This window comes from Mastigoproctus giganteus, chromosome 7, assembly GCF_048544385.1.
Source record: "Mastigoproctus giganteus isolate SK-2022 chromosome 7, ASM4854438v1, whole genome shotgun sequence".
In the NCBI taxonomy this organism is placed as follows: Eukaryota; Metazoa; Arthropoda; class Arachnida; order Uropygi; family Thelyphonidae; genus Mastigoproctus; species Mastigoproctus giganteus.
The window spans coordinates 223,793,647-223,821,314 of record NC_143581.1 but is presented as its reverse complement, the minus strand read 5'-3'; the positions used below and the strand labels follow the sequence as shown (position 1 = coordinate 223,821,314).

The 27,668-nt window shown below is 35.2% G+C and overlaps 1 protein-coding gene across 1 annotated transcript in view; it reads left to right on the top strand.

The window, feature by feature from the left end:
- Positions 1–27,668, top strand: part of LOC150083724 (calcium-activated potassium channel slowpoke-like) — a 668,330-nt gene that overhangs the window by 360,251 nt on the left and 280,411 nt on the right. Inside the window, 1 exon segment of the mRNA XM_090378165.1 lies at positions 8,062–8,133. Coding sequence (XP_090234291.1) covers positions 8,062–8,133 — 72 coding nt within the window.

The window sequence follows — 27,668 nt, the reverse complement described above, 5'->3', positions numbered from 1 at the left end:
CCCTGCAAATGATGATATTCTCTTCTTTCCTATGTGGAACTGGGCAGGAATAAGAACCATAGGCGACCTCCTGACACCAAGCCTTGAATGGAAAGGATCAGAAGATTTGCCCATTAAAACCATAAATGCAAAGCAGCAACACAGACATCTAAAATCAGCGATCACACAAGCTCTTCCGGACACCACTACAGCTAAAGGGATTGGAAATGTCACTGGATCCTCGCCTACACCAACCTTCATCATCACATCACCAGAAGACACGGTACCTCTGTCTCCTGCACCCTCCAAAAAAAAGTCTATCAGCTAATCATGTCTCGCAATACAACCACAATTTTTCCGTCATCCACCTGCCAAGCTGTACCTGCACCCCTCTCCACTCACCACAAGCCACCATCTAACTTTCAGGGGAACCTTCCATATGGGACGAAATGTTCCAAATCGGATGAAGACATCCAGTGGAGATTGTGGCACAACATCCTTCCCACCCCAGTCAAGCTAAAAATCTTCGGGTTACGCTCCTCAAACTACTGCCTCTTCTGTGCCACTCCAGGTACCCTGGAACACACATACCTGGCATGCCCTGTGAACAAGGAACTCGTCAAATATGCTTTGGATGCAGCAAAGCTTGCCTGCAACCATGCCCACACTCCGGAGGACTACTGGTACCTGCTTCACTCTGAGCAGACAGCACACACCACCTGCAACTTCCTATTCATTGTGGCCAAGGCCATCATTTACAACTTCTACTTGAAGCACACAAGAAGCAGTGACGATGTGCCTCCTGTCGACACATTGGCGCAACATCTGAAGTGTAGCCTACGGAGGAAGTTGCAGAGCAAACTTCTACTCGAATTCCACTGCAAAAGACCAGAAACTGTGGATCATAACAGTGAATGGAACAGTGGCAATCACCTGTTCACCATCATTGAACAGTCCATCACCTTCAACGTGTGACACTTAATATGAGAATGATCCAATGCCAAGAAACTGTTTTCTTAATTCCTGAAATTGAAATGTTTGTATTTCATTCTAAAAAGTTTCTTTATTTTTTGCCTTTGTACATAGAATGTAAATAGTTGTTGTTGAAAATGTATCTACTGTTCACGTTTTAAATAAAAAAAATATATATCTTTCTTTCTTCCTGGGAATTCTCCAAGTTATGACTTGAAGAGTTATGACCAAGTTTTGTAAAGAAAGAAAAGTTGTTGTACCATACCAGATTGAAAGTGAAAAGTCAGAGAAAGTCAGGAAGAGACAGGTTTATAGCTGGACTTAAAGAAAGTCCATTTAAGCAACCAGTATTCAAGGGAAGAGATCTTTTTGAAATTTATGTTTCAAATTTCACACAAATTTCAAAGGACAGGGGAAGCATAGAGAATTTTTGGCTTGATGATTTTGGAGAATTGTATTATAATATGGGCAGAGTGTATATGTTGAAGGTTTTGTTTTGTCAGCCGAATTTTGAGTCATAGAAAATTCCCAGATCCTTATGGTTGGTTAGGATAGGAATTGTTTGCGCATTCAGTGAGGCAGTTATTGGAAATATGCTCTTTTTAAGCGTAATTTGGAGTGATTGGATTTTGAGGGGTTGAGTGTGAGATTGAAATATTTGAGTACAAAGTGAACTCTTCGAGGGTGTTACAGATCAGCTCTTCAGTGCAGGCGGCTTTTTGACTTGAGTCTGAGGTGGCAATGATTGTAACATTGTCCGTATAAGACATTATCTTATGGGTTAGTAGGGACAGTTGGAGGATTGCAGAGAACATTATTGCTGATAGTGTTCCGCCTTGGGGGATTCCAGATGAGCAAATGGCACAATAAGATTTGTTTTTTTAAAGTTTGCTATAAGGACCCTTTCTTTGCGGAGTTTGGGAAAGAGATTTAATAGATTACCATTGATGAGATAAAACTGTTCGAGGAGATTCTGGAAAGAGTGTGTGGAGACCAAATCGAACACAGAGCTGATGTCTGTGTAAATTATGTCAATTTGATTTTTAGAATCAAGAGCCTTCAGAATTATTTGGTTTGTTGCGAGAAGATTGGTAGATATGGATCTTCTGATAATTCCGTAGTGAATCTGGTTATGATGTATTGGGAAGAGTTGCTTCCTCACTGTTGGTAGCATAGCTCTTTCTTGAAGTTTTAGTACAGAGGATGAGATTGATATTGGTCTGATGTCTTTGTTGCTTTTGATGTTTCTACATTTTGTAAGTGGGAAAATTTTGTAGTGAGCCCATTCGGGGGGGGGGGGGGGAGAAGAGTTGTTATTATGTCCTGATTGAAAAAGAAGACCAGAAGGTCTAAAATGTAGACACTAGCGATTTTGATCGTGAAGATCTGTATATTGTTGTGTCCTGCAGTACCAGTCATAGAAAATCTCTCTTCTAAAGAAGAGAGATTTTTAATTGCGTTTCTCATCACCTCTTTCGAGACAGAAATACTGCTTAATTTGTTGATGGGTGGCATACATTCTTTAAATTCTGGGCAAGGATTTATTTTGCTGTTGAAGCGAGTTGTGTGTTCCAACCAGCAGTTGAAATCTGACGGTAGTGGATGGGATATTTTGGGGTTGAGTTTTTCTTAATCCTGTTAGCAGTGAACTGTTGGATTTCTTTCCTCTTTAGTTTGTTAAACTTATTATGGTAAGAAATTTAGATAGCCATTTTCCAGTTAAATTTTTTAAAGTTCCTAAAAGCCTTTTGCTTTAATTTGAAAAGGGACTCAAATTGGGTGTCCACCAAACAATTGAGTTGAAAAAAGGAGCTGTGATTTTTGATGCCGCAAATTTTGAGATTGAGGCCAACCAGGTCGAGAAGAAGGTATATGCCAATTCTGTAGGACAGTTGACCAAACTATCCCAGGGGTAGAGGCTTAGGAGCTCTAGACAGATGTCCTGTTTTAAATGTTTGAGGTTAAATTCTCTCTTTTTGTAAACTGGGTTCTTTTCATACTGGGATGGGATGTTAAAGGACTGTTGTTTTGAAACTGGATCATGGTCAGATTCAAATGCAATTGAGAGTGGGAGTTTGGAAGACATAGGAGTGTTAGAGAAGGTTTGGTCGAGTGTGTTGTTACCTCTGGTAGGTGATGAAATTAAAGGCTTTAAACTTAAGCTTCCAAACTGTGATGTTACAAATTTAGACAGATCATTAGATGGTAGCAGTAAATTAAAATCCCCACCAATAATAATGGAGTTGTTTTTTGAGATTTTAGTTTAGTTTGTTTAGTGATAGCCCAGTTTATAAATTCAGAATATCTTTTCATGGATGACTTAGGAGGTATGTAGACTAATATGATGTCCAGAAAGTTATTTGACAGTTTAATTCTGATGTGTATTGCCTTGAAGGTAGATGAGGGGCATTTGGATTCTGACACTATCACAAATGAGTTCTTCAGGAATTTTCGCAGCAAAAAAAAAAAAAAAAAAAGTTCACAACAAACGAAACAAAAAACAATCGAACATTATTTTAAAAAATTACTTAAAATTTTTTTTCACATTAAATTTGCAGTGCAGTATAATACCTATCCAAATATACATACGTATGTAAATGTGCAAATTTTTATGTATAAATGTGCAAATTTTTATGTATAAGCTATTATAATTTTTAATTAAATAAATTTGTTTTTTTTCATACTATTTAAAGTCTTTTTCTTTTACCTTAATACATTAAAACAGAATTTATTTAATTTGTTTAGTTTAATTTGGAAGAGATCTGACATTAATTATTCCGGATAACTGACACTCTACTATATTTCCAAAAGCATTAAAATGCGGTTAAAAATTGACTAGATTTGGTAGGATATAGATTCAGCACCCTATTTCATTGCTGGTAACATTAGACTATAATTAGACTTTTGTTGTATATCATGGAGTTGTTTTATGTGATTAAGAAAGGTGAGTTTTCTAACAAAAAAGCAAATTTCACTTTTGATTGTACCAGTGTGTTTTGTCTATTTTTATTTTTAATTAGGTGTCTGGATAAATATTACATTCTGTTTGGTGCAGTGATATCTGAAACCCATTGTTTTGTGCCCATTTGCTTATATTGTATGATATCGTAGTTTCTCAATTGCCCTCATATTCTGTGAGTGGCTAAAAATGCTGTGGTTATTTACGTACAAGGCATGTGAGAACTCACTACTCTCTGTGATCATTAGTGAGGATGCATGACAAAAAATTGGCTGAAAATCATTGCATTCCCAAATCTTGTGTCAAAAGTGATGTGACATGTCCTATAAGAAATAACAATTTTTATTAGCAACTTCTTGAATAGCTAAACATTGTGAAGTTAAACGTCTTGGTTAAAATCATTGAATTTTGAAGTTCAAGGGTGGCCATATTGACAATCATCTGTGACAGAAAAGTGGCTCTCTTTAGATTTTGCAAACCAGCGAAAAGTAGTTGAATGACACTTAGCATCTTCTACAAAAACTGTTTTTAACGTTTTGTGGTTTTCTGTTGTACTTTTCCCTAATTTAAACAAAATTTGATGTAAATTCACTGCTCAATAAAATCACTCATTTTAAATGCAATGAAACACAAACACATAAAACACTTTCTTTTCAGTGCATAATAATTCAAACTGACTTTAGATAAATGGATGATTCATGTTTTACTGTGTCTAGATGAGGGACCAAACATATTATGATAATTTGCAACTTACTGCAGTGCACATTTTAAGATACCCAACCTTTGGGGATTGACTTTGTATCTCCATGCTTGCTAACCCTTTCACAAGTGAGTTTCACTGAATGTATTTGGGTTTTCTGCAATGAGTTTTTGATAGGGTTAGTACCGTGGAGTGATTTATTTATGAAAAATTGAAAATTTCATACAAAAAGTATATACACAACACCCATATAAAAATTAAAACTTTTTACATAAATGCTGTTAAATGTTAATTTCTTCATATTTTGACTTGATTGCCCAGAATTAAAAAAATAGAAAACAAATTTATTCTGTTCAAAAAATTCATAAAAAAAATCAAAAAAGCTGCTTTTTTCTTGAAGTAGTAATATCTATGCAGAACTTAATTCGATTTGGAAATATAGATAAGAGATGGCATTATATAATGGAAAAAATTTAAAGCTAGTTCATATATAAAAAGGACACATTATTTTAAATGTACCTGAAATGGTCAGAAATGTACATCTGTCCATAGAGCCCACATGAGAAACACAGATTCATATATTTTCTTCAGGACATCAGTTGGACTTGGGGGATTTCATATCTTAACATACATATAATTATGCAAACACACATATAAAAACAAAGATATATAATTTTTGTGTATGTTAAGTAAAATAAATTATTAATGCTTTAGGCTAATCGTATATATTACAACTAATTATATGTTAGTTGTTTAATTAATATATACCAGCAAAATGGTTCACTTTCTACACAAGTAGATAGTTTCAGACATCAGATTTGCAATGAAAAGACTTCCATTATTCCAGTTGTATTTATCTCTTAAAAGCTGTGGTTGCTAGGGTTTATATTATAACAGTAGCACTTTATTTTTAGAAGTAGAATTGCCATTTATCTATCATGATGTCACCATTCTGACAGCTGTTTCAGCAGTTTATACTGTCTCCTCATAGAGTGGCCAAGAATTGTTATACATGAAGTCTAGTGATAGTATACTTAGAAAATGAGATACACTAAACCCAAATGGTCTTGGGAATCTTAACAGAAATTGAAATCTCTATAGGAGTTCAGGGAACTGCTGTGTATTTCTGTGCTTATAGAGTCAAAAGATCATTTTCACTGTGAAGACTTTTTTTCTTTTCTGTTTCAAACTTCAGTTTTTAATAATGACGTTTTTTTGTGTAGTAAAAAGATCTATATATTTTTCTTTTTTCTCTTTGTTTTACCTAAAAGTTTAACATTTTGGATAATTCCAAGTAAGTTTCATGCCTATTTATCTGTTTTATACTGTGTAAATATGGTATCACATGCAAAGTGAATATCGTGTGTTCGGAACATATATGTGGGGAGGGAGAAATCAGGGTGATGATTCTCCAACCCTGAAATTTTTGTTTGAAGAACTATTTCCATTTTCTGTAGTTTGCAGTTCAGGAATATTAAAAGAAGGACTTTTCCTAATGTTGAATTATCCCTCCCCCCATTCCAAAAATAATTGCAAAAATGTGTTTTACTAATTATTTTCTCCTCATTCCTTGATTAAAATTGTCACATAGGTCTCCTAGTCTAACAAGTTGCAACAAACTGTCAAATTCAAAATAATTGTTTTTTTCTAAAAAAATTGATTTTACTTATGATTAACTTCTGATGGTCTTGCAGAAATTAAGTAAATATACATGTATTTAAATACCAAATGACAGAACAGTTTGGAATTTAAAAAGTATGGGAGCCAAACTAATGCTCTGCTAATTGCATGTAGTGTGAATGAAAATCATTTGCCTTTTTTATAGGCCGAAGACACATTAAAAAAAATGTCTGTAAACAAAAGATCCTTGGTTTTACTGACCAGATATTCTGGTAACTAAAGTGGGACATTTAGTTATCGCTTGATCACTTAGCTTCGTTATAATAAAAGTGTCTGCTTTTATAAATATAAACAGAATATAAAAAAACAGAAATTTATAAAAAAGTTGAAAGCATTATTTAGAGCTTATTTAGAGTTAATTGAGATTTAACTTAGAGAATAAAAAGGTGTCTGGATGAATAATTTGTTTCTTAAATATTAAAAATAAAATTGTAAAAGTCATACTTCATGTCATCAAATTTTGGGGCTGTGCTATCTTAAAAGGTTTAAATAGTATAAACAATATGTTATCTACTGTAATACAGCTTTCAACCAAAGTTGGTAATGCCACTGTCTCTTAGTAAAGTAAGGACAAAATGCTGTAAAAATACCAACCCATTTAATGATATTCCGTATATGTAAGTGTTATGATAAAAATACTATATTAATTATAGCATCTAACAAATTTAAGTTTTATTTAATGCAAATTGACTATTTTATCTTAAGGATTTATTTTGAAATTCCTCTGTTAAAGCAGAGGAGAATATTTCTTTCTATAATTCATAGTTTTTGCAGTAGTCCAAATTAACTTAGAATTAAGAATTAACAATATCCAGAAATTGCAAATTCAGTGATGCTTAAAGAATGCTGCAAATATTTTAAGGAAACAAAAAACAGAGATAAAAGATTTTAAGGAGCATAAAATAAATTCATAATTGCTTCCTCTGAACTGAAATAATATTAAAAATGAAAAATAAATCTACTTTATAAAAGCAAGCTTAATGTTTTCTAGAAAATCAGTAATATACAATAATATATTGCTCAGAATGGTAAATTGTCTATTAAGGGTGCTTATTTCATATTTACTTTACTGTTTTTAGATGTATGTATGAAATTATTAACTGCCTTAAGAATTATGCACTGTTTTTTTTCTTGTATGTTTCAGAACTAAGTACTTTTTTATTCTTTCCAAACATTGATTACAAGTACCTAATCACAGTCTAAATAGAATGTCCAAACTTGAAAAATTGTTAAAAACATTAGAGTTAATACACATTTCATTTAATATTCACTTGAACTTTTAAAGATATGTATTTCACTGTTAGAAATTATTTCACCAAGTTTAAGTTTAAAATCTTTTATTAAATTATATATCTAATAATGGACTGTTTTCCACAATTTTCTGTTTAGATCTTCACATAGTTCAAGATTTAATTGTAATACAGAATAAAACTCATTTGCATAAATATATATATATATATATATATATATATATAGGGAGAGGAAGCAAAAGAAAGAAAGAAATGTTTAAATGAATTAATAATGATTAATCTTTTTTTCTTACTTCTTGTATTCTATTTAACTAATATAAATCTTTGTTTGTAATGCTGTTACTGATTGCACTGTGAAAATGTTTTGCCTTAGATAATCTAACTCTGTGTGTTCTTGCTAAACTTTGCTAATGCATGATCCTGCCCTATATTGTGCCTTCTGTTTTCACATTAATCTCTTCGATTTTTCTCACTGTTCTTTACTGTACTTTCCTCTGCCTGAAAACTCTTCCCTCTTCCAGATGACCACGTGCAGAATTCTACTTTTCCTACCTTCACACCGCCTGAAATTCCCAAGAGAGTGAAGCTGAGAGGTAGCCTGGAGAAACTGCTCTTTCCTTGGAATTCACTCCTTTCTTTCTCTGTTTTCTCTTACAATTACTTTTGCGCATTGTTTCTTCTTATAATTTCCCAAAATGTAACTCACTGTTTTGTCTCATTTAAGCACATTTCCTCACAACTATGATTTTTATGTCCATCGTTATATTCTTCTTGTACTTTATTTTACTTATGGTAACCACACTTTGTCCATAAATTAAACTGATTATAAAAATATGAAATTAAAATTTGATATCTTTAATTTTTTCCATATCGGTATTCATCAGGTAAATATAGGTAATAATTATATTTTGATAAAAAGTCTTGCACAGTTTTATATTTATTTGTATGCATTATCTTCTGTTCATTTTATTACTTTAAATGGTAAAATTTGGAATGAAATTTATTAATGAATGCATGAATATTCTGTGTAAGGAACTTCAGTTAAATCCGGATTCATGTTTATTTATACTTAAGCCTTTTTATAACTCATTTCATTTCATTGCATAATAGTTATATGAAATTTAAAAAAAATAATAATAATAATAATAATAAAAAAAAAAAAGTATATTAAAAAAAAAATAAACAGTGCTTTTTTTAAGTTTACAGCATATTATCTAAGGTTGTTTAAAATAGATTGTTTCTTCCAAAATAGATCTAAGGAATGTTTTATCCTGCATTATTTTTAATGAACCAACTTTATTGCATCCTGTATTCAGCTGGATTAAATCATAAAATTTCACAATTATTTTACAGGATATATATGTCTTTGCTTCTTCAGTGTGTTAATGTTATCTTCACGGTGAGATCTCACACAGAACAGTTTGACAAATGTCAGCTGTTGTATGTGTGGTGCCACTCTGAAGATGGCATTAACACACTGAAGATGAAGGGTCATTCCTTATGAAACATTTCTATGAAATTTTGGGATAATGTGTTTCCTGGAATTCTAGTTAACCTGTTTTAGAATTCTAGTTAATCTGTGCCAGAGGGCTGCCCAACGTAGTAACCCTTTTGTGAGTTTTGTGTGGCACACAAGAGTATTCTTCATTTCCCAAAATATATGTGCTAACCAGTGGTTGAGCTGTGGATATTTTAACAATGGGCTCGCACTTTTGTCGAAACATCCTTTGGGGGGGGTACCTACCGAGTAAATCTGATCGGTCAGGGAAGTGGCGTCATCCACGGTGTCTGCCAGAGGCGCTTCCCATTGCTCTCACCACTAGTCTGTGCAGAGCACTCACTAGTAGTATGATTAGAGCATGTAACGCATTTTTCGTGACCAGTACGATATCTTGAGTTCTAACTTTTTAGAATTTTTGAATAATATGATGTAACAATCATACTTACTGCATTGCAAGTATTTGTCATATGACTGCAACAATACAAGTATTTGTCAACAATTTCTTTTTTCGTCTTGCATTTTCGTTACATTCCATTGTTAGGTGCCCCGAACAGTTGTCGTTTCAACTAAAAGATCGGGTCCCTCAATTGACGCTGTTTTCAGAGACATTTAGATATGTTGCAGTAGCAAGTATATGTCTCTTATTTTAGTTATCATAAATCCATTGTATCTTGTCTTCCAAAAATTATGGAAATTTGTGAATGATCAATAAAATATTTACAATACAAAAGTTCTTTTATTTCTTAATCAATACATCTAAAAGAAACGAAAAGGATGTTTCACATAAAGCCATCTACCGCACATGCTCGGCAGACACGCGACTTTTTTATTCTTTTTTTTACAACTAGGGAAATATAATGGATATATTTTTTTCATGATAAAATTTTATTATTACGAATAAAAAATAACAGTAAAATATTTCCCATATCACAAATAACAAACTATCACAAAACATGAGAGCATCCTTGGACTTAGGGGAGGTCCCCACAGACTGGAGATGTGCAATGTCCCCAATTCACAAAGGGGGATCGAAGGGTGACACGAGTAATTACAGACCAGTTAGTTTAATTTCTGTTCCGGGTAAAATAATGGAGTCACTGGTTAAAGATGCATTGCAGGATCATCTAGACAAGACTGCAGCAATAATTCAGACACAGCATGGGTTTGTTAAGGGAAAGTCTTGTCTGACAAATTTGATTGGCTACTACGATGTGGTTACAAAAGAACTGGATGCAAAAAATTATTTTGATACTTTTTTTGATTTCAGAAAAGCTTTTGACACTGTTGTGCATGAAAGACTACTGTACAAATTGGAGCAGAATGGTATTAAGGGTAAGTTGCTACAATGGATAAAAGGATGGTTGAGTGGGAGAAGACAGAGGGTGGTAATCAGCGGGTGCTGCTCTTCATGGACTAATGTTATTAGTGGAGTCCCACAGGGTCCACTAATAACATTATTAGTGGACCCTGTGGACCCAACACCACAGTCCCACAGTGGTGTTGGGTCCACTGTTGTTTTGTATATTTATCAATGATATTGATGAAGGTATATCGGGCTTAGTATCGAAGTTTGCAGATGATACAAAGGTTGGCAGGGTTACTGCAACAGGATCTAGAAAATTTGGGCAGATGGGCTGAGAAGTGGCAACTGAAGTTTAATGTTGAAAAATGCAAAGTACTGCATATGGGTAGAAGTAACCCTAGAGAAACATAGCAACTGTGTGGTACTACACTTAAGGAGGTAGAAAATGAAAAAGACCTGGCAGTAATTGTGCAGTCAGATATGAAGTTTTCTGAGCAATGCAGGCAGGCTGCCAGGGCAGGTCATCGGGTGTTGTCAATGATATACAGGAATTTTGTTAGCAGGGAAAAGGAGGTGACTGTCGCTCTGTATAAGGCAATGGTCAGGCCACGCCTTGAGTACTGCGTGCAGGTCTGGGGACCTCATTTTAGGAAGGATGTAGATTTGCTTGAGCACGTACAGAAAAGGGCAACAAGATTGGTGATGAGGGGAATGAAGAGATCATCTTACCAGGAGAGGAACTAACTGGATAAAATTGAAGCAATGGTTTTCCATATAGAAATTAGATGTATGGTCATCATATCTGCAACATGTTTAATTGTCAAAGACATTTTTATTATTACAATATTATTCATTATGATGAAAGCTCGCTCAGTTTCAGCACTGCTAATCACAATGGTTTCAAGGATATTTCTGGCTTATTTAATTGAAAAGGGAATTTCACTTGATTTTAAAGATAAACTGTCTTCAACAAAATCTCTAAAATCATTAATTTTTATTTTGTATTTTATTAGAAAACTTTCTTATTCGTTTTTCACCTTTTTGCCATGGAGACTAAAGTTCTTCCATAGTCCTTGTTTCTGGGTAGCATACGTTTAAAATTTCTTTCAATTCCTCTCATCAATGATAACATTATTTTCTTTATGTAATTTAAAATTACTCATCAGCCTTAATAACTGATCCTTTAAGGATAAAACAGTGCAGTTTAATAACTTGTCATGAGGTAATTTTTTAAATGTGTTCTTACTTTCAATTTTGATTCTTTCAAATTCTTTCCACTTTAATATACTCTCAATTTTAGCTTCATAATTTCCTTCAGGATTTTTCAAATTATTAATAGCATTGATAGATTGAATAATTAATTTATCTGCTTTTACTACAGTAATGCTGCGACTTTATAAAGCTTCTGAAAGGTAAGAGAGTTCCTGCAGGATGTCAATCATTAGTGCTAAATCGTTAAGAAATTGCAAATTTAAAAGTCAGTTTAATAATCCTGAATATTTAACTTCTGATTCAAAATGGTTTCACAAAGTGGGATAATTTCTCCAAACCGCAATTGCTGTCCACAAGCTATAAGCTGCCCATCATGGCCCGAACACACGACCAACCTTTATAATTTCAACTTCAAGTTCTTTAGCAATCAGCTTCAGTCAATCGTGTTTGTTTTTTTTGAGATTGGTAATATAATGCATACAGTTTTTTTTTTTTGTTTTTTTACTTTTAATTATTGCCTGTATGCCATTATGTTCTGGAAAATTTTATTCACAGTGAAGGCTTTGACTCAGTTTCAAAATCTGCGAATATTCCATTTTCGGAAAGTTTATTTAATATCTTAGTTGCTCTCATCCCCCCCCCACCCCTTCGGCGTCACTACTGTCACTAGTTCTTTGAATACAGTACTGTCAGAATCACTTGGATATTCAACTACTGTGACCATGTAAACTTAGGAGAAATTTACTGAAAGGCGTGGATCACTCACTTCTCTGAAAAGCAGATGATTACTTTCAAGTGAAGTGGAACCACAACACATGTTGACTAGAAGCTGTTATCTGTGTCGGGAGTACGGCTTAATCTTCTGACTGGCTATGGAAAGCATATTGACTAGCGCGACTTATCGGTAGGTGGCATTGGTTTTAAGGGCACCACTAAAATTACAGAACAGTAATCCCTTTAACCCTTAATTTGCCCTTTCTAATTGCCTAAAAGCCAGAGGTGGGAGCAATATGTACAAAGTTGTCTCTCGTTATATGGACAGATTACGAAAAAAAAAAAAAAGTTCATTATAAAGAAGTTTGTTAAACAGAGGTCCGACTGTAATTAAATCAAAATGAAGCAATTTTAAAACACATAACTGGTCCATTGCGCCATTAAAATGCTGGGGATGGCACCCTGCTCGCCCCACCATTGTTCCGGCTCTGTATACTCAATAATTGAATTCAGGATTTCATTTGTAAAATAAATGATCGTTTCAACAATGGGCTCGCAAATTTAAAAAAAATAATAACAATGGGCTCTTGCTAGCCCACTATATGTAGCTCACCACTGGTGCTAATGCTTTCTTCTTTTATTTTTAAAAAGGCAATGAATTTTGTCAAAAAATGCTTTTCAAAAAGTACTTAACCAAATGCTGTGTGCAATTTTTCATTTGATTTCACATGATATTTCATAAATGACTTTTTTTCAGAAGCAAATCCATTAAATGTTTCTAATTTTGGTACATTGCATAACAGTATATAATATTGATGAAGATACACCATAGTTAACCCATAATATTAAACTATGTATGTAGTGTAAAGGCATCGTTTTAATTATATCTCATATTGTGGCTACCTGCACAGCAAGATACCAGATATTGTGCTACTTTGAATAAGCAATGCTTCTCTAGTAGAGAAGACTACTGTTACTTATTCTCAGTGGGCACACCACCACCCAGACGGCACCATTTCAAAGCTTGTTGGCCTTTCATTGGTGGGTGGGTGGGCAGGTACACTGGTAATGCAAACATGCCACCACAATTGTGAAATTAATTCCACAATATGAGAGATGCCAAATGGTTAACACAATGATACTGTATTTAAAGGCTAAATGCACAAGGCATAATTTAGGCATAAAATAAGGATAGTCTGCTGACGAGGCTACTAGTGACGGTCGTGTTCAAAGCCGCTAAGTGGATTTTTCTTATTTATTGATTTGAAATTATTGTTTTTCTAAAACTTTTGATTTAAATTTAGTAGTATAACATTATTTTGTGATTTTTTGATTAATTTGGTGTATTTATTCTTTACTTGGCCTTGTAAAAGTATCGGTAAGGGTTTCCACGTGTTCGTAACTACCGTTACCGTTAGTAACTTTCCCGCCATTGTGATACCGTACTAGATATACCGTAGGTTATATATCGTACTAGATAGCGTTAGTTGAACTTCGTTAGCAGTTAAATTGTACGTTTAAATAAATACATATAACGACTTAGATTACAAACGTAATATAATTAATAACATAACATAATTAATTAATAAATTAATAGAATCATGACTCAGACCAGAGCAGCAAAGCAAAAGGCTCAAGCTAATGGAAGCGCTGTGGCTCAGAGCAGAACTGAGGGGGGCAGTTGTCCTCTGACTCACAGCCTTATAAAATGCACTGTTTGCTTGATGTTTGCAGAGCAATCGGGTACGGGACATGATACTGCCAAGGGGGATGTCTTTGTGTGTGCGCGATGCAAGGAGTGTATCGATATCAGACAACAACTCGGCGTTCTTGTGGGCCTATATGAGAGCTTGAAGGACAGGGTGGATGCCTTCGAAGAAACTAAATTGAGGGGCCCATCAAGCTCTCAGCTGCCCACATCAACGCCAGAGCTTGCACTTGGGCATCGCGTGACACAGAGACAACCCCTAAGGCAGAATGCGCTGGTCCCGAAGGAACTAGTAGTTGTTGGTGACTCTATTGTCAGGGAAACGGGGAACATGCTTTGTAAAAAAGATAGGTGGAACAGGACCAGGGTATGTCTGCCAGGGGCAAAGGTTGATGACGTTGTAGAGCGAATATCATCTTTTAAGGGCACAAAAGGTGATATAGTTGTACACGTTGGCACTAATAATATTAAGAGTAGGAGACCGGCAGAATTACTTAACAAGTACAGGTCACTGTTGAACAAAAGCCGAGAATTAGGGTTGAATTTGAAAGTGTCTGCAATTCTGCCCAGACACGATAGGAGGGAGTATATGATGAGAGCCTTGTCGATCAATTCGGCCCTGGAAAGATTGTGCAAGTCTCAAGGGGTAGAATTTTTTTCAGCCTGGACTGTACTTGTTAACAGGAGAGATTGCTTCTACAGGGATGGGATACACTTAAATAGAAAGGGTGCAAGAATATTTGCTGATGCTATCGAGGCAGTGTTAGGTGGGTCGGAAAACTGCTAGCTTGGGGGGAGACAAAGACCAATAGATTGACAGTAGCCACTGGCAGAGGTGAAAGAGATTCTTGCACTGCTTCTATTAGAATGAGCAGAAGCCTGAAAAACAAGATGCATGGTATTTCAGAGACTGCTGGGAGCCATTGCGGTACAAGTAAACACATGGGTTGTGTTAGGGTAGCTAAGAATAGAAACAGGTGCAGGTATACTTGCGTGTACACCAATGCTAGGAGTTTAGTAAATAAATTTGATGAATTTGAGGTATTGCTCAAAACATCGAAGGCAGATATTATTGGGATATCAGAGACTTGGTGTCACACAGATATAAGGGATGCAGAACTGCAATTTGGGGAGTACAACGTCTACAGAAAGGATAGACAGGATAGGAAGGGAGGAGGGGTTATGCTATTAGTTAAGAAACACATAAAAACCAAGGAAGTGAAGCCAGTCGACATCGCTGGACAGTGCAGTGTGGAGTCAGTTTGGTGTGACATAAACATTGGGAGATCAAAATTGAGAGTAGGAGTGTGCTATAGGCCTAATGACTCTGATGAGTATAATAATGCTAATGCTAATGCTAATTCCATATTTCCATATTTAAACCCATATGGAATTATGCCTTTTGCATTTAGCCTTTAAATGGCATAATGGTATCTTAAATTTAAAAAATGGCTTTAGACCCAATGAGTCTAATTCTTATTCCTATGCTATATAGATATAATCACTGCAGGGAACATTTTTTTTTTAATGAAAACTCCAAACCCAAAAGGTATTAGAACCTATAGTAATTAGTACTGTGCATGGGTTAAAGGTTGAGAGAAGACAAGAAGATATTTGTTGACATTAGACTTGAATTTCTTTAATCATAACTTTGGGGAACTTCATGTGAAAGAAGGTTGTACCAGAACATAGAAATAGAAGGAATGAATGAGAAAGAGGAAAAGTTAGTTCTAGAAGTGTGGAATTGAGCAGTGAATGGATGCTGACTTGTTGCGCCACATGTTTCAAATGGTTTGGAAGAGAGTGGGAGAATTACAGCTGCTAATTCCAAAGAACAGTGCCCAAGTGCCCATTGAATTATCTATGGAAAAAGTATGCAGCAGAAATTAAACATCTATAAGACAGAATGTAGAGAGACTTTGTAAGGGCATTAACTCACCTGACAGCCCTCTTTTGAAGAGGAGTCCATAAGCTTGAGAGAGGTTTTGGTGGCACCACCACAGATGTAACGATGTTTCCTTTTGTGAAATAAACTGATAATAATAATAAAAATAATAATAACAACCACCCTGTGTACTTGGTAGCAATACCCATCACAAGGTGGAATCCCCAATCAGGGAGAAATAATATAAGAGAAATAATAATAATAATAATAATAATAATGTTGCATGCCAGGGTGGATTTGAGATTTGTACAGAGTGAGTAGCTGTTTAGAAGAAAAGTAATGCTGAGGGTGAAAAAGAAAACACAATTTATTTAATGCATAGGAAACAGTATTTGTGTTGTGCTTATGCAAAGACACGTTTAGAAGTCAGACTAATCCCTAGAAGAGATATGTGATCTTGGCTGTAAATCTGAGTATTATCAAAGATGAACAAAGGTGCAGTAGACTCCTTTTTGTTAGAAATAAGACAGGACTGAGTTAGGATTAGCATTAGCATTAGTAGAGGCATACGATGCAATAAAGCAAGCTTATACAGCATCAGCCAAAAATAAAAAAAAAATTTTAAAAAACCTTCCCATTTCACCCCTCTGTTCATTCCAAATACCTATCCAGCTCAGCCTTATTTAGGCTATCAACTATCAACTTCCACAACAAAAGATGGAAGTCTGTTCCACCAATAAACTACCCGCTGGCTAAAGGCAAATTTCCATACATCTATTCTGCAACTGTCGTTCCTCATTTGAATCTATACCCACTCAAGTTCTTAATCTGAGCAAGAGGAAGAATCCCATCAGCATTCAGTTTTCTCATCCCATTCAAGGCCTTATTCACCTCAATCAGATTACCTCATAGGTGCCTACTCTCCAGGCTTAAGTTCTGCAATTTGCAGAACTTAAGCCTTTCTTGGTAAGAGCACCCCTTTGTTCCCCTCACCAATCTTGTTGGCCTTCTTTGTACTTGTTCTAGCAACTGTACACCTTCCTAAAATGAAGCCTCCAGACCTGTACACAGTACTCTAGGTATGGCCTGACCATTGCTTTGTATAATGGGATAATCACCTCCTTGTCCCTGCTACCAAAATTTCTATATATCATTGACAAGACTCCATGACCTGCCCTGGCAGCTTGTCTGCACTGTCAGCAAACTTCATATTTGACTGCACAATTACCCCCAGGTCGTTTTCACTTTCCACTTCCCTGAGTGTAGTACCACACAGTTGGTACGTTTCTCTTCAGTACTCTTCAGTACTTCTACCCATATGCAGTACTTTGCATTTGTCAATGTTAAACTTTAGATGCCACTTCTCAACCCATTTGCCCAATTTATATAGATCCAGTTGGAGTAGCATACTGTCTTTTCTGTCGTTAACCACCCTGCTAACCTTTGTATCATCTGCATGCTTGGTCATTAAACCTGATATACCTTTATCAATATCATTGATAAATATACAAAACAACAATGGGCCCAACACCGAACACTGGGGAACTCCACTAATAACATTTGACCACGAAGAGCAGTGTCCATTGATTACAACTCTCTTTCGTCTCCCACTCATCCATCCCTTTATCCATTGTAGCAACTTACCCTTAATGTCATACCTCTCCAATTTGTACATCAGGCTTCTATGTGCAACAGTATCAAAAGCTTTCGTGAAATCCAAGTATATCATTTTAAAATTATTTTTGGCATTCAGTTCCTTCATGACCATTTCATAGTATCCAATCAAATTGGTCAGACAAGACCTCCCTTTAACAATCCCATGCTGTGTCTTAACTATTACTGCAGTCTTGTCTAGATGATCCTACAATGCTTCTTTAACCAGTGATTCCATTATTTTCCCGGAACAAAAGTTAAACTAACAGGTCTATAGTTACTTGTGTCGTCTTTTGAACCCCTTTGTGAATTGGTGATACATTTGCACACTTCCAGTCCATGGAGACCTCCCCTGAGTCCAAGGAAGCTGTCATAATTATGGCTAAGGGTTTGCTTACTTTCTTTGCTGCCTCCTTTACTGGATAGATCCCGTCCACCCCAGGTGCCTTTTTTATGTTTAACTTCAACAATTTCTCCTCCACTTTGCTCTCAGTTATAACAAAATCACTTAGCTCCTTGTTAGAATTTGATAAACGTCTGGCACTTCCCACATTTAAGAACTCCTCATGTGAATGTAGATGCAAAATACTCATTCAGTTTATTAGTTACCTGAGCAAGATCATCAATAGTCAACACATCTATGTTAAGTGGTCCAATCTGATCCATCTGTTTCCTTCTAAAGTTTACATAAGTAAAGAACTCTTTGCATCCTTTGCCAAAGATTTCTCGTAATCTGCCTTCATCTGCCTAACCTCCTTTGTGACTTGAATACAGACTAGCTTCTATCTGCCATAGGCTTCTGTGTTACCTGATACTTTATATGCATCCCATACATTTTTCTTCTCTGCCACGAGTCTCATGCCGACCAGGCTAGCCAGGTGGGTAAAGTGCCTGCCTGGCAACCCAAAGGTCGCGGGTTACAATCCCGCAAGAGTAGTGCAAAAACCTTGCGAGGTGCATTATGGCCACAGAAGCGATGCGCCAAAAACTAACAAAAAAAAAAAAAAAAAAAAAAAAAACGAGCCTCATTAATTCATCGGACATCCATTTAGGCCATCCATGATCCTCCTTTGAACAGTATTTCATAGTTGGAATGAAAAACCTAAGTAGCCTCCAAAATTAAGTCCCCGAAGGCTTCTCATTTAGAATTCAACATTGGTAACATCATCAGTTAGTCCCACTGTACAGAATTTAAAAACTGTCTGAGACCCCGTATTCACCTTTACGAAAGCAAAAGCCCTTCCCTTTAGCCTTGATGGTAGTTACATCTTTAAGTAATTCCCACATCAGTACATTGTAATGACTGTCACCGAGTAGTTCTTTTATCTGCAAATTCTTAATGCAAGAATAATCACTGCTGATAATCAGATCAAGAGTATTAATCCCTCTGGTTGTCTCTCGAACATTTTGCTGTAGAAAACAGTCATCCAATAAATCCACAAAATCCTGCTAATGTGCGATTGACCAATCTACAAGTTCCAGTCAATATCTGGAAAGTTAAAATCCCCCATTATAAGACATTTTAATTTACTGGCTCACTGTATTTCTCTGCACAATTGCTCATTATGCTCATCAGATTCATTAGGCCTATAACACACACCTACTCTCATTTTTCCTTTCCCAGTGCTTATGTCACACCAAACAAACTCAACATTGCATTGTCCATCAATTGGATAACACTTCCTTAGATTTTAGGTGTTTCTTAACTAGCAGCATAACCCCTCCTCCCTTCCTGTTCTGTCTCTCCTTTCTGTACACATTTTACAGAAAGGATAGACAATTTAATTAACAGAGTTTTTTGTGTGGATTAAAATTAACTAAGTTTTCTTTGCCCATTGTATAATTCTTGGAGGCCAACATTTAAAGACAGGGTGGAGGATATTTGAGAAGTTGAAGTTGTTTGTGCAGACAAGGTTTTCAAATTGTAAGTGGAATATAGTGTCCTATTATTAGCAAAACTATGAATAGGATTTCCAGTTAGTGGGAGAAAGTCATCAAATTTCAAGAGGGAAAAGTGGGATAAAGAACTGAACCATGGGGAACTGCTGCATTAGTGGAGAAGTTACAAGATAGGGAGCCAGCTATTATCACTTGCAGTGAGTGAGCAGAGAGAAAACTGCATAACAAAATGAAAAAAAAAAAAAAACAGTTGGCAGTCCCTTATAAGATGGAAGATTTTTTATAAGACTTTATGCCAAACATAATCAAAAGCTTTAGAAATATTAAGATCAACTGTCTTAGTTTTACTAAACTTTTCCATTAAATTTTCCCATAGTTGAGTGACACATTCTAATATATCACCAGTGAATCAACATTGATGGAATCCGTGTTGGTGATTGTTGATCAGATGGAAGGTTTCAAGATAGTTTAAGAGTTGGTGGATTTCTCCATTAATTTTAAAAGAGTAGAGGTTGGTATACAGTAGGACAATCATTGTATGGGAGAGATTTGTAATTCTCCTTAGGAACTGATTGAATATGAGCAAATTTATAAGCAGAAAAAGAAACACCAGTGCAATAAGAAAGTGTAAAAAGGCAGCAAAGAACGGGAGCACAGAATTTTAGAACAAGTCAAGAAATGCCATCAAGACCTGGAGCTTTCCTGGCTCCAAGATTGTTCAGAATTCTCCTGACATGCTTTTCATAAAAGACCATGGAAGGAACTGAGTGGAGTGTATTGGGTATGGTAGTTGGTGGTTCACTGTGGTCACTAATACAAGAATTAGAAGAAAGATAGGATGCTAAAAAGTTGGCTTTATCTTTAGGCGAGAGGTGCCTCCATAGCCAGGTGGGCAGGAGCAGCAGTGCGTCACACACGCTTCTTGATTAGACCGGGGTTCAAGCCCGTGACCACCAAATACGGAGGATGCGGAAAAGTCAGGGAATGACCATCGCATATCCCCGGAGCAATATGGCCTTATTTGCTAATGCTCCTAAAAACCAAAATAACAATAACAGTAACATCTTGAGGCGAGGATGCAATCAACCATCGGATTGTAAGAGAGGAGGGAGTGTTGATGACAGAAGTTGTGGTCATTTTGGCAAGAGACCAGAATGTTAGTCTACCCATTTGGACAAGAAGCAAGTTTTCTGCTCTTAGCCTTTTCAAAATCAGTTTGGACTGATTAATAAACTGTTTTCTCTTATACTGCTTTAGTATAAGAGAAAACGAAGTTGGAGATTTCAGTGCAAGTCAATTCTGATGTGCAACATGCTTATCTTGAACAGCCTTGGCACATATTTGGAAAACCAAAGTTTAGAATAAAGAATTTATCCTACAGAATTTCACTAATGCAGTCTGGGATTAGATGATTAAAAACAGTAATTCGGCCAAGGAAAAGAAGAATAGAAATCACACAGGTCATCTCATTTTACGTTCTAGTAATGTCATATGACATGAGGCTGAAAATGGCCATTGGATAAGAGACCAACACCAAGTTGCGATTTTGATGGAATTCCTAGAGGACTGCTTACATTGACAGTGTATAAGAGAAAGAATGTTGGGTGTAGGATTTGCAACATGGTAGATAAATGAACAAGCTATTTGAGGCTATTAGTAATTGCAAAAGCCTCTGCATCTCAGCTAGCAGTTAGGTTCAGTTCATGTAACTGAAAACTGAAGCCAGCTAGTGTTAGCATCAGTAGAGGCATATGATGCTGATGCAAGAAAGCAAGATTACACAGCATTAGCCAAAAAAAAAAAAAAAAAAAAATCTTCCAATTTCACCCATCCATTTACTCCAAATGTTTGTCTAGTTCTGCCTTGAACTTATTTAAGCTGTCAACCTTCACAATGACAGATGGAAGTTTGTTCCATCAATGAACCACCCACTGGCTAAAGGCAAATTTCTGCACATCTACTCTGCAACTGTCTTTCCTCAATTTGAATTTGTCCCCTCAGGTGATTAATCAGGGCAAGAGGAAGAATCCCATCAGCATTGAGCTTGCTCAACCCATTCAAGGCCTTATACACCTCAATCAGATCACTTCGCAGGTGCCTACCTGCGAGGTGATCTAATTCATCAAATTGCAGTGTCTCCAGACACTGCAATTTGCAGAATTCAAGCCTTTCTTCGTAAGAGCAACATTTTGTCCCCATTCACTAATTTTGTTTCCCTTCTCTATACTTGTTCCTTCCCTTCTCTGTACTTGTTCCAGCAGCTCTACATCCTTCCTAAAATGAGGCCTCCAGACCTGTATACAGTACTCAAGGTGTGGCCTGACCATTGCCTTATACAAGGGGATAATCACCTTCTTATCCTTCTAGAAAAATTCCTGTATATCATTGACAAGACACCATTAGCCACTCTTGCAGACTGTCTGTACTGTTCAGAAAACTTCATATCTGGTTGCAGAATTACCCCCAGGTCTTCTTCATTCTCCACTACCCTGAGTATAATACCACACAGTTGATGTGTTACTTTGGGGTTACTGCTACCCCTATGCAGTATTTTACATTTGTTGACGTTAAACTTCAGTTGCCACCTCTCAGCCCATCTGCTCTTTTCTAGATCCATTTGCAGTAGCATACTGTCATTAGTGTTATTAACAACTCTGCCAACCTTGTATCATCTGCAGACTTGGATATTATGCCTGATATACCTTCATCACTATCATTAATATATATAAAGAAAACAACAATGGGCCCAACACTGAACACTCCACTGATAACATTAATCCAGAAAGAGAAGTGTCCATTGATTACCATCCTCTGTCTTCTCCCACTGAACCATCCCTTTATCCAAAAGCAGCAATTTACCCTTAATGCCGTCTGCTCCAATTTGTACAGCAATCTTCCATGTGCACCAGTATTGAAAGCTTTTCTAAAATCCAAGTATATGATATCAGAATTATTTTTTGCATCCAGTTCCTTTGTGACCACATCTTAGTATCCAATCAAATTTGTCAGACAAGACTTCCTTTAACAAACCCATGATGTGTCTAAACTATCGCTACAGTCTTGTCTAGATGATCCTGCAGTGCTTCTTTAAACTGTGCCTCTATTAATTTCCCCAGAACAGAAGTTAACAAGCCTGTAATTACTCTTGTATCCCCCTTTGTGAATTGGTGACATATTTGCACATCGTCAGTCCATGGGGGACCTCCCCTGAGTCCAAGAAATCTCTCATAATTATGGCTAAGGGTTTGCTTACTTACTTTGCTGCCTCCTTTAATACAACTGGATAGATCCCATCCATCCCAGGTGCCTTTCTTATTTTAACTTCAATAATTTCTCCTCCACTTTGCTCTCATTTATTACAAAATCATTTAGCTCCCTGCCAGAGTTTGATAAATTTCTGGTGTTCCATCCTTGAATAACTACTCATGTGTGAATGTAGATGCAAAATACTCATTCAGTTTGTCAGCTACCTGAGCAGAATAATCAACAGTCATACCATCAATATCAACTGGACCAATCTGGTTCATCCCCTTCCTTCTAGAATTTACATAAGTAAAGAACTCTTTGCATCTTTTGCCAAAGATTTCTCATATTCTGACTTCAGCTGCCTAACCTCCTTTTGTGACCTGATCACAGACCAACTTATACCTACCATAGGCTTCTGTGTCACCTGATAATTTATATGCATAGCACGCATTTTTATTTTCTGCCATGAGTCTGATTAGTTCATCTCACACCCATTTAGGCCTAAACCTTGAACATTGTTTCTTAGTTAATACGAACAGTATTTCTTAGTTAGTATGATATTAGTTGGTATGAAAAGCCTAGTAGCTTCCAAGATTAATTCTTTGAATGCTTCCCATTTAGAATTTTCTGTTGGTAACATCATCAGTTGGTCCCACTGTATAGAATTTAAAAACTCTCTCAGACCAGATATTTTAGAAAATATAGTAATCACTCACTTATTAGTAATTGATCAACTGAGTCTCAGTCAACTGTGCTGAATTTCTTTGATCAACAATTGAATAAAATTAGTGTGGGCAGTGAAAAGAGTGTTAACAGTCACAACAGCAACTGACTTTATCACAGTCAGTTTGTATCTTTAGACATTTTTCATACTTAAAAAACTTTAATAATTTGGGGCACTCTTGATGGGCCAATGTGATATCACTGGCATCAAATATAAATACGGATATTTGATGGTTTGAAAGGCTGTCTTCTTAAGCATTTGGTAGTGATGCACTGCCATGTGAAATTAATTTAAATTAGTGCAGTTTTTTTTACATAAAAATCAGTAAAGAAGTAGTAAATGGCATTTGAAACTTTTTTGCAGTTAATTATTATTTTTAATAAAATTATAAATTAAATTATTTTACTAGCATGCTGAATTATGTTCACTTTTTTGGTACAACCCTGCATTTGAATGTTCTACATTTAATATATTTGTAAAATAATCATTTCTTAACAAGTCTCCATTAAACTGAAATTGTTTTGGCTCGATATGTTTACGTGAATCTGGAATTTTTGAGGAAAATTATTAAGTCCAGGTAAAACATGGACAAATATTTGATGACAGTTATAAGAATATGAAAAAAAGTTTGTCTAAACAAGTACTTTCATACTTGTTTAGAATATTTGCTTTCATATTCTATGCTGATAAAATTTAGTGTAAGGTGTCACAATAGAATGTTAAAGTAGCTTTAATTGTTTTGTAAGTAAAGTTTATTTTTATATACATTTCATTTGTTAACAATATTAATACAGGCAGCCCTTGACTTATGTAAATCTGCAGTTACATAACTATAATATCACTGCCCATGCTATTGGGTATAGCAGTGTGACGTGCGTTTTTATTATAAGGTGCGTTGCTAGTATGAGACCATGCAATTTGCATTAATTTGTAAATATTTTATTATATTTATAAAATAAAATTAAATTAATAAATATTTTTTAAAGTTTTGAAAAACACACAGCATTTGGGCTGATTCAGTTCCTCCTCCTATTTTTTTTTTATATGTATAAAGAAAGAGATGTGTCTTTATACATGAAATGAAACATCTGTGCACAGAATATTTTTGGTGGTTTTTTAAGCATTTCTTATTTATTTCATTAAAAATGTCCAATAAAAAGAAAGGTGATGTAATAGTTGAAAATAAATTAGAAAAGAAATCCATGTAATGGTTGAAAAGAAATTAGCAGATATATAAGCTGCTAATTTCATTATAATAGCTTAAATTAAAAAGATATATAAGCAGAAAGGCAAAGGAAGTGAAAAATTATAACTTTTGGTAAAATTTGATTGTCAATTTAATTACATTAAAAGGAACTGGATACAAGGATAACTATGATATAATTTAATTAAATTATCATTTTAGATAAATTATAAATTAAATTATTTTACTAATATGCAGGATGGTGTTCACTTTTTTTTGGTTCAGCCCTGAATTGGAATGCTCTACAGTCAGTATGTGTGAAAAATAATCCTTTCTTAGAATGCATCAAAGAGCCTTTTGATATATTCTCATATGAAGCAGATAGGTTTAATACGGTTATATTAGTATAGTGGATAAATTGGTGAGAGACAAAGAAAGTGTGGTTGTAAATGGATAACCGGTCCTCTGAGTGGGCCACTGCTATAAGTGAAATCCCTTGGATTGCTGCCTTGTTTCTAATTTTTATTAATGATATTGATGATGGTATTATAAATTGCAAAATTTTCTGACATTAAAGTGTGCAAGGTTAATGCAAGTTTCTACATAGAGGCCATAGTAATCTAAAATTAGCATTAGCATTAGTAGAGGCATATGATGCAAGAAAGCAAGCTTATTCAGCATCAGCCAAAAAAAAAAAAAAAAAAACACACCACTCCCATTTCACCCCTCCGTTCGTTCGAAATACCTGTCCAGTTGAGCCTTAAATTTGTTTAGGCTGTCAACTTCAACAACAAGTGATGGAAGTCGGTTCCACCAACCAACCACCCGCTGGCCAAAGGCAAATTTCCGCACATCTATCCGACATCTGTCCTTCCTCAATTTGAATTTATGCCCTCTGAGGTGATTATTCTTAGCAAGAGGAAGAATCCCATTGGCATTGAGCATGCTCAAACCATTAAATTAAACCAAAAAATTAAATTATCAAATGAGAGCCATGCACCCAATGACACTGAAGATGAGAAAAAGATAAGGGTTGCAGTACAATCCAACATGAAGTTCATTTTGTTGGCAGTGTAGTAAGTCTGCAAGTACTGTGCATGGAACACTGTCAATGATATATATAAGCATTTTACCAGTACTGAAGGAGGAATGATTATCCTACTGTATAAATTGGTCAGACCACATCTTGCATGCTCTATATGACATGTCTGGGAGCTTTCAGGAAAGATATTGACATGTTTAAATGGTACAAAGGAAGGCAACAAAAAAATTGTGGATGCAAAAGGATATTTAGTATTAGTAATGGCAAATGATGCAAGGAAGCACGCAAGCTTATACAGCATTAGCCAAAAGGAATAAACTTCCACTTCACCTGCCTGTCTCCCCTCATAATTTGTCTAGTTCTTTAAATTTATTCTTGCAAAAATACACTAGATGTGGTGTTTAGTTCTCTATTCTTACAAAAAGACTCCAAGTCTTTTGTAAGAACATAGAACAGTTTTCCTTTTCTTGTTTAAGTCAAACAATGGGACATATTTTCAAATTAAGGAAAGATAGTTGGAGGTTGAAAATTTTCTTTTATCAAGAGTAATCAGCTATTGGAAAAAGTTTCTGCCTAGTCCTTTAGAGTTAAAAAGATTATATAGATTTAAAGAGGGATTAAATAAATATTTGGATGTAGATGAAATATGAAATGAAAATTATGAATAGATGAAAAGGAGGCGAATATAGTAGATGAAATATAAAACTAGATAAACTATTTCTTTTTTTTACAGCAGAAGCTTTATAACCTTTGCTTGCTTTCATTGTTCTGCCATTTTAATACTAATTTCTAATAATCATAATGAGCACTCGGACATACTTTATATATAATTAGTAGTTAGTCAGTTTTGCTATTTTTATTCGTACCTATAAAAATCTCAATTGTACTATTTAAACCCTTAGCCTTATGGTGCTTTTTCTAGGAGTACAGCCTGCCATTAATCCAAGGACTGCCTGTATGTAGAAAAGAATAAATAAAATGTGTGTTGCCAACTGGCCTTGAAAGGTTGGACAATAAAAATTGTCCAACCTTTCAAGGTTGGACAATTTTTATTGTCCAACCTTTCAAGAAATAAAAATTAGTTTATTGAAAATGATTTTTATTTCAGTGCTAACTATTAATTTGGAATAATGAATAGGATAAAGTAATCAAGAACTGGATGCAAAAACAATAATAATTTTGTCTTCATATACTTGGATTTTAGAAGAGCTCTTGATACTGTTCCACATGAAAGACTTGAACATGAAGACACGAAAGATTCTTCCGAAGAACAGAAGTAGAAGGGATAAATGAGGAAGAAGAAAAGTTAATTCAGTGAGCCAGAAGTTGAACTGTGCATGGGTGATGACTAGTTGAGATGTATGCTCATACTAGTTTTTAAGAGAGGTGGAATTACAGATGCCAATTCAGAAGAAATGATGTGTAGAAATATCTATAGAAAAGGAATGCAGCAGAAACTGAACAATCATATGACACAGATCAGTGACTAAAGTTTATAAGAAATGGGTCATTAATTAACCTGACTGCCTCTTTTTGGATAGAGTCAAGGACTTAAGATGGGCCTTGAGGGCACTGTGCCATATGTGGGAACAATATTTCATGGCAAGATGGATTTGAGATTTATAATTTTGGTAGCAGCTTTGAAGAAAGTACAGCCAAGCATGAAAGAGATAGTCTCCTTTTTTTGTTTTTTGATCCAGAGGCAGAAATAATTGTGATATGCTTATTCCAAGAAAGGTTAAATTTAACCCCAGTAAAAATTAGTTGTTTTTTTTTTTTTTTTTTTTTTTTATGAAAAATACAACAGGACAAGTATTAGATGAAAATCTAAAACTTGTCTTAGCAAATTGGTGGTAAATATTTGAGAAGTTGTAGCTGTTTGTATATGGCATGATTTCCTTAGTTGATGCAAAGGGAGAATGCATTTGCAGACCTATTATTATAAATTTACAGTTAATGGAAGAAGAGCATTAATATATAGGAGGAGAAGAGTAGTTGATAAGCTGGTAAATGCAGCCATTACCAAGAACATCAAAAATCATCAACAACAGATCCATT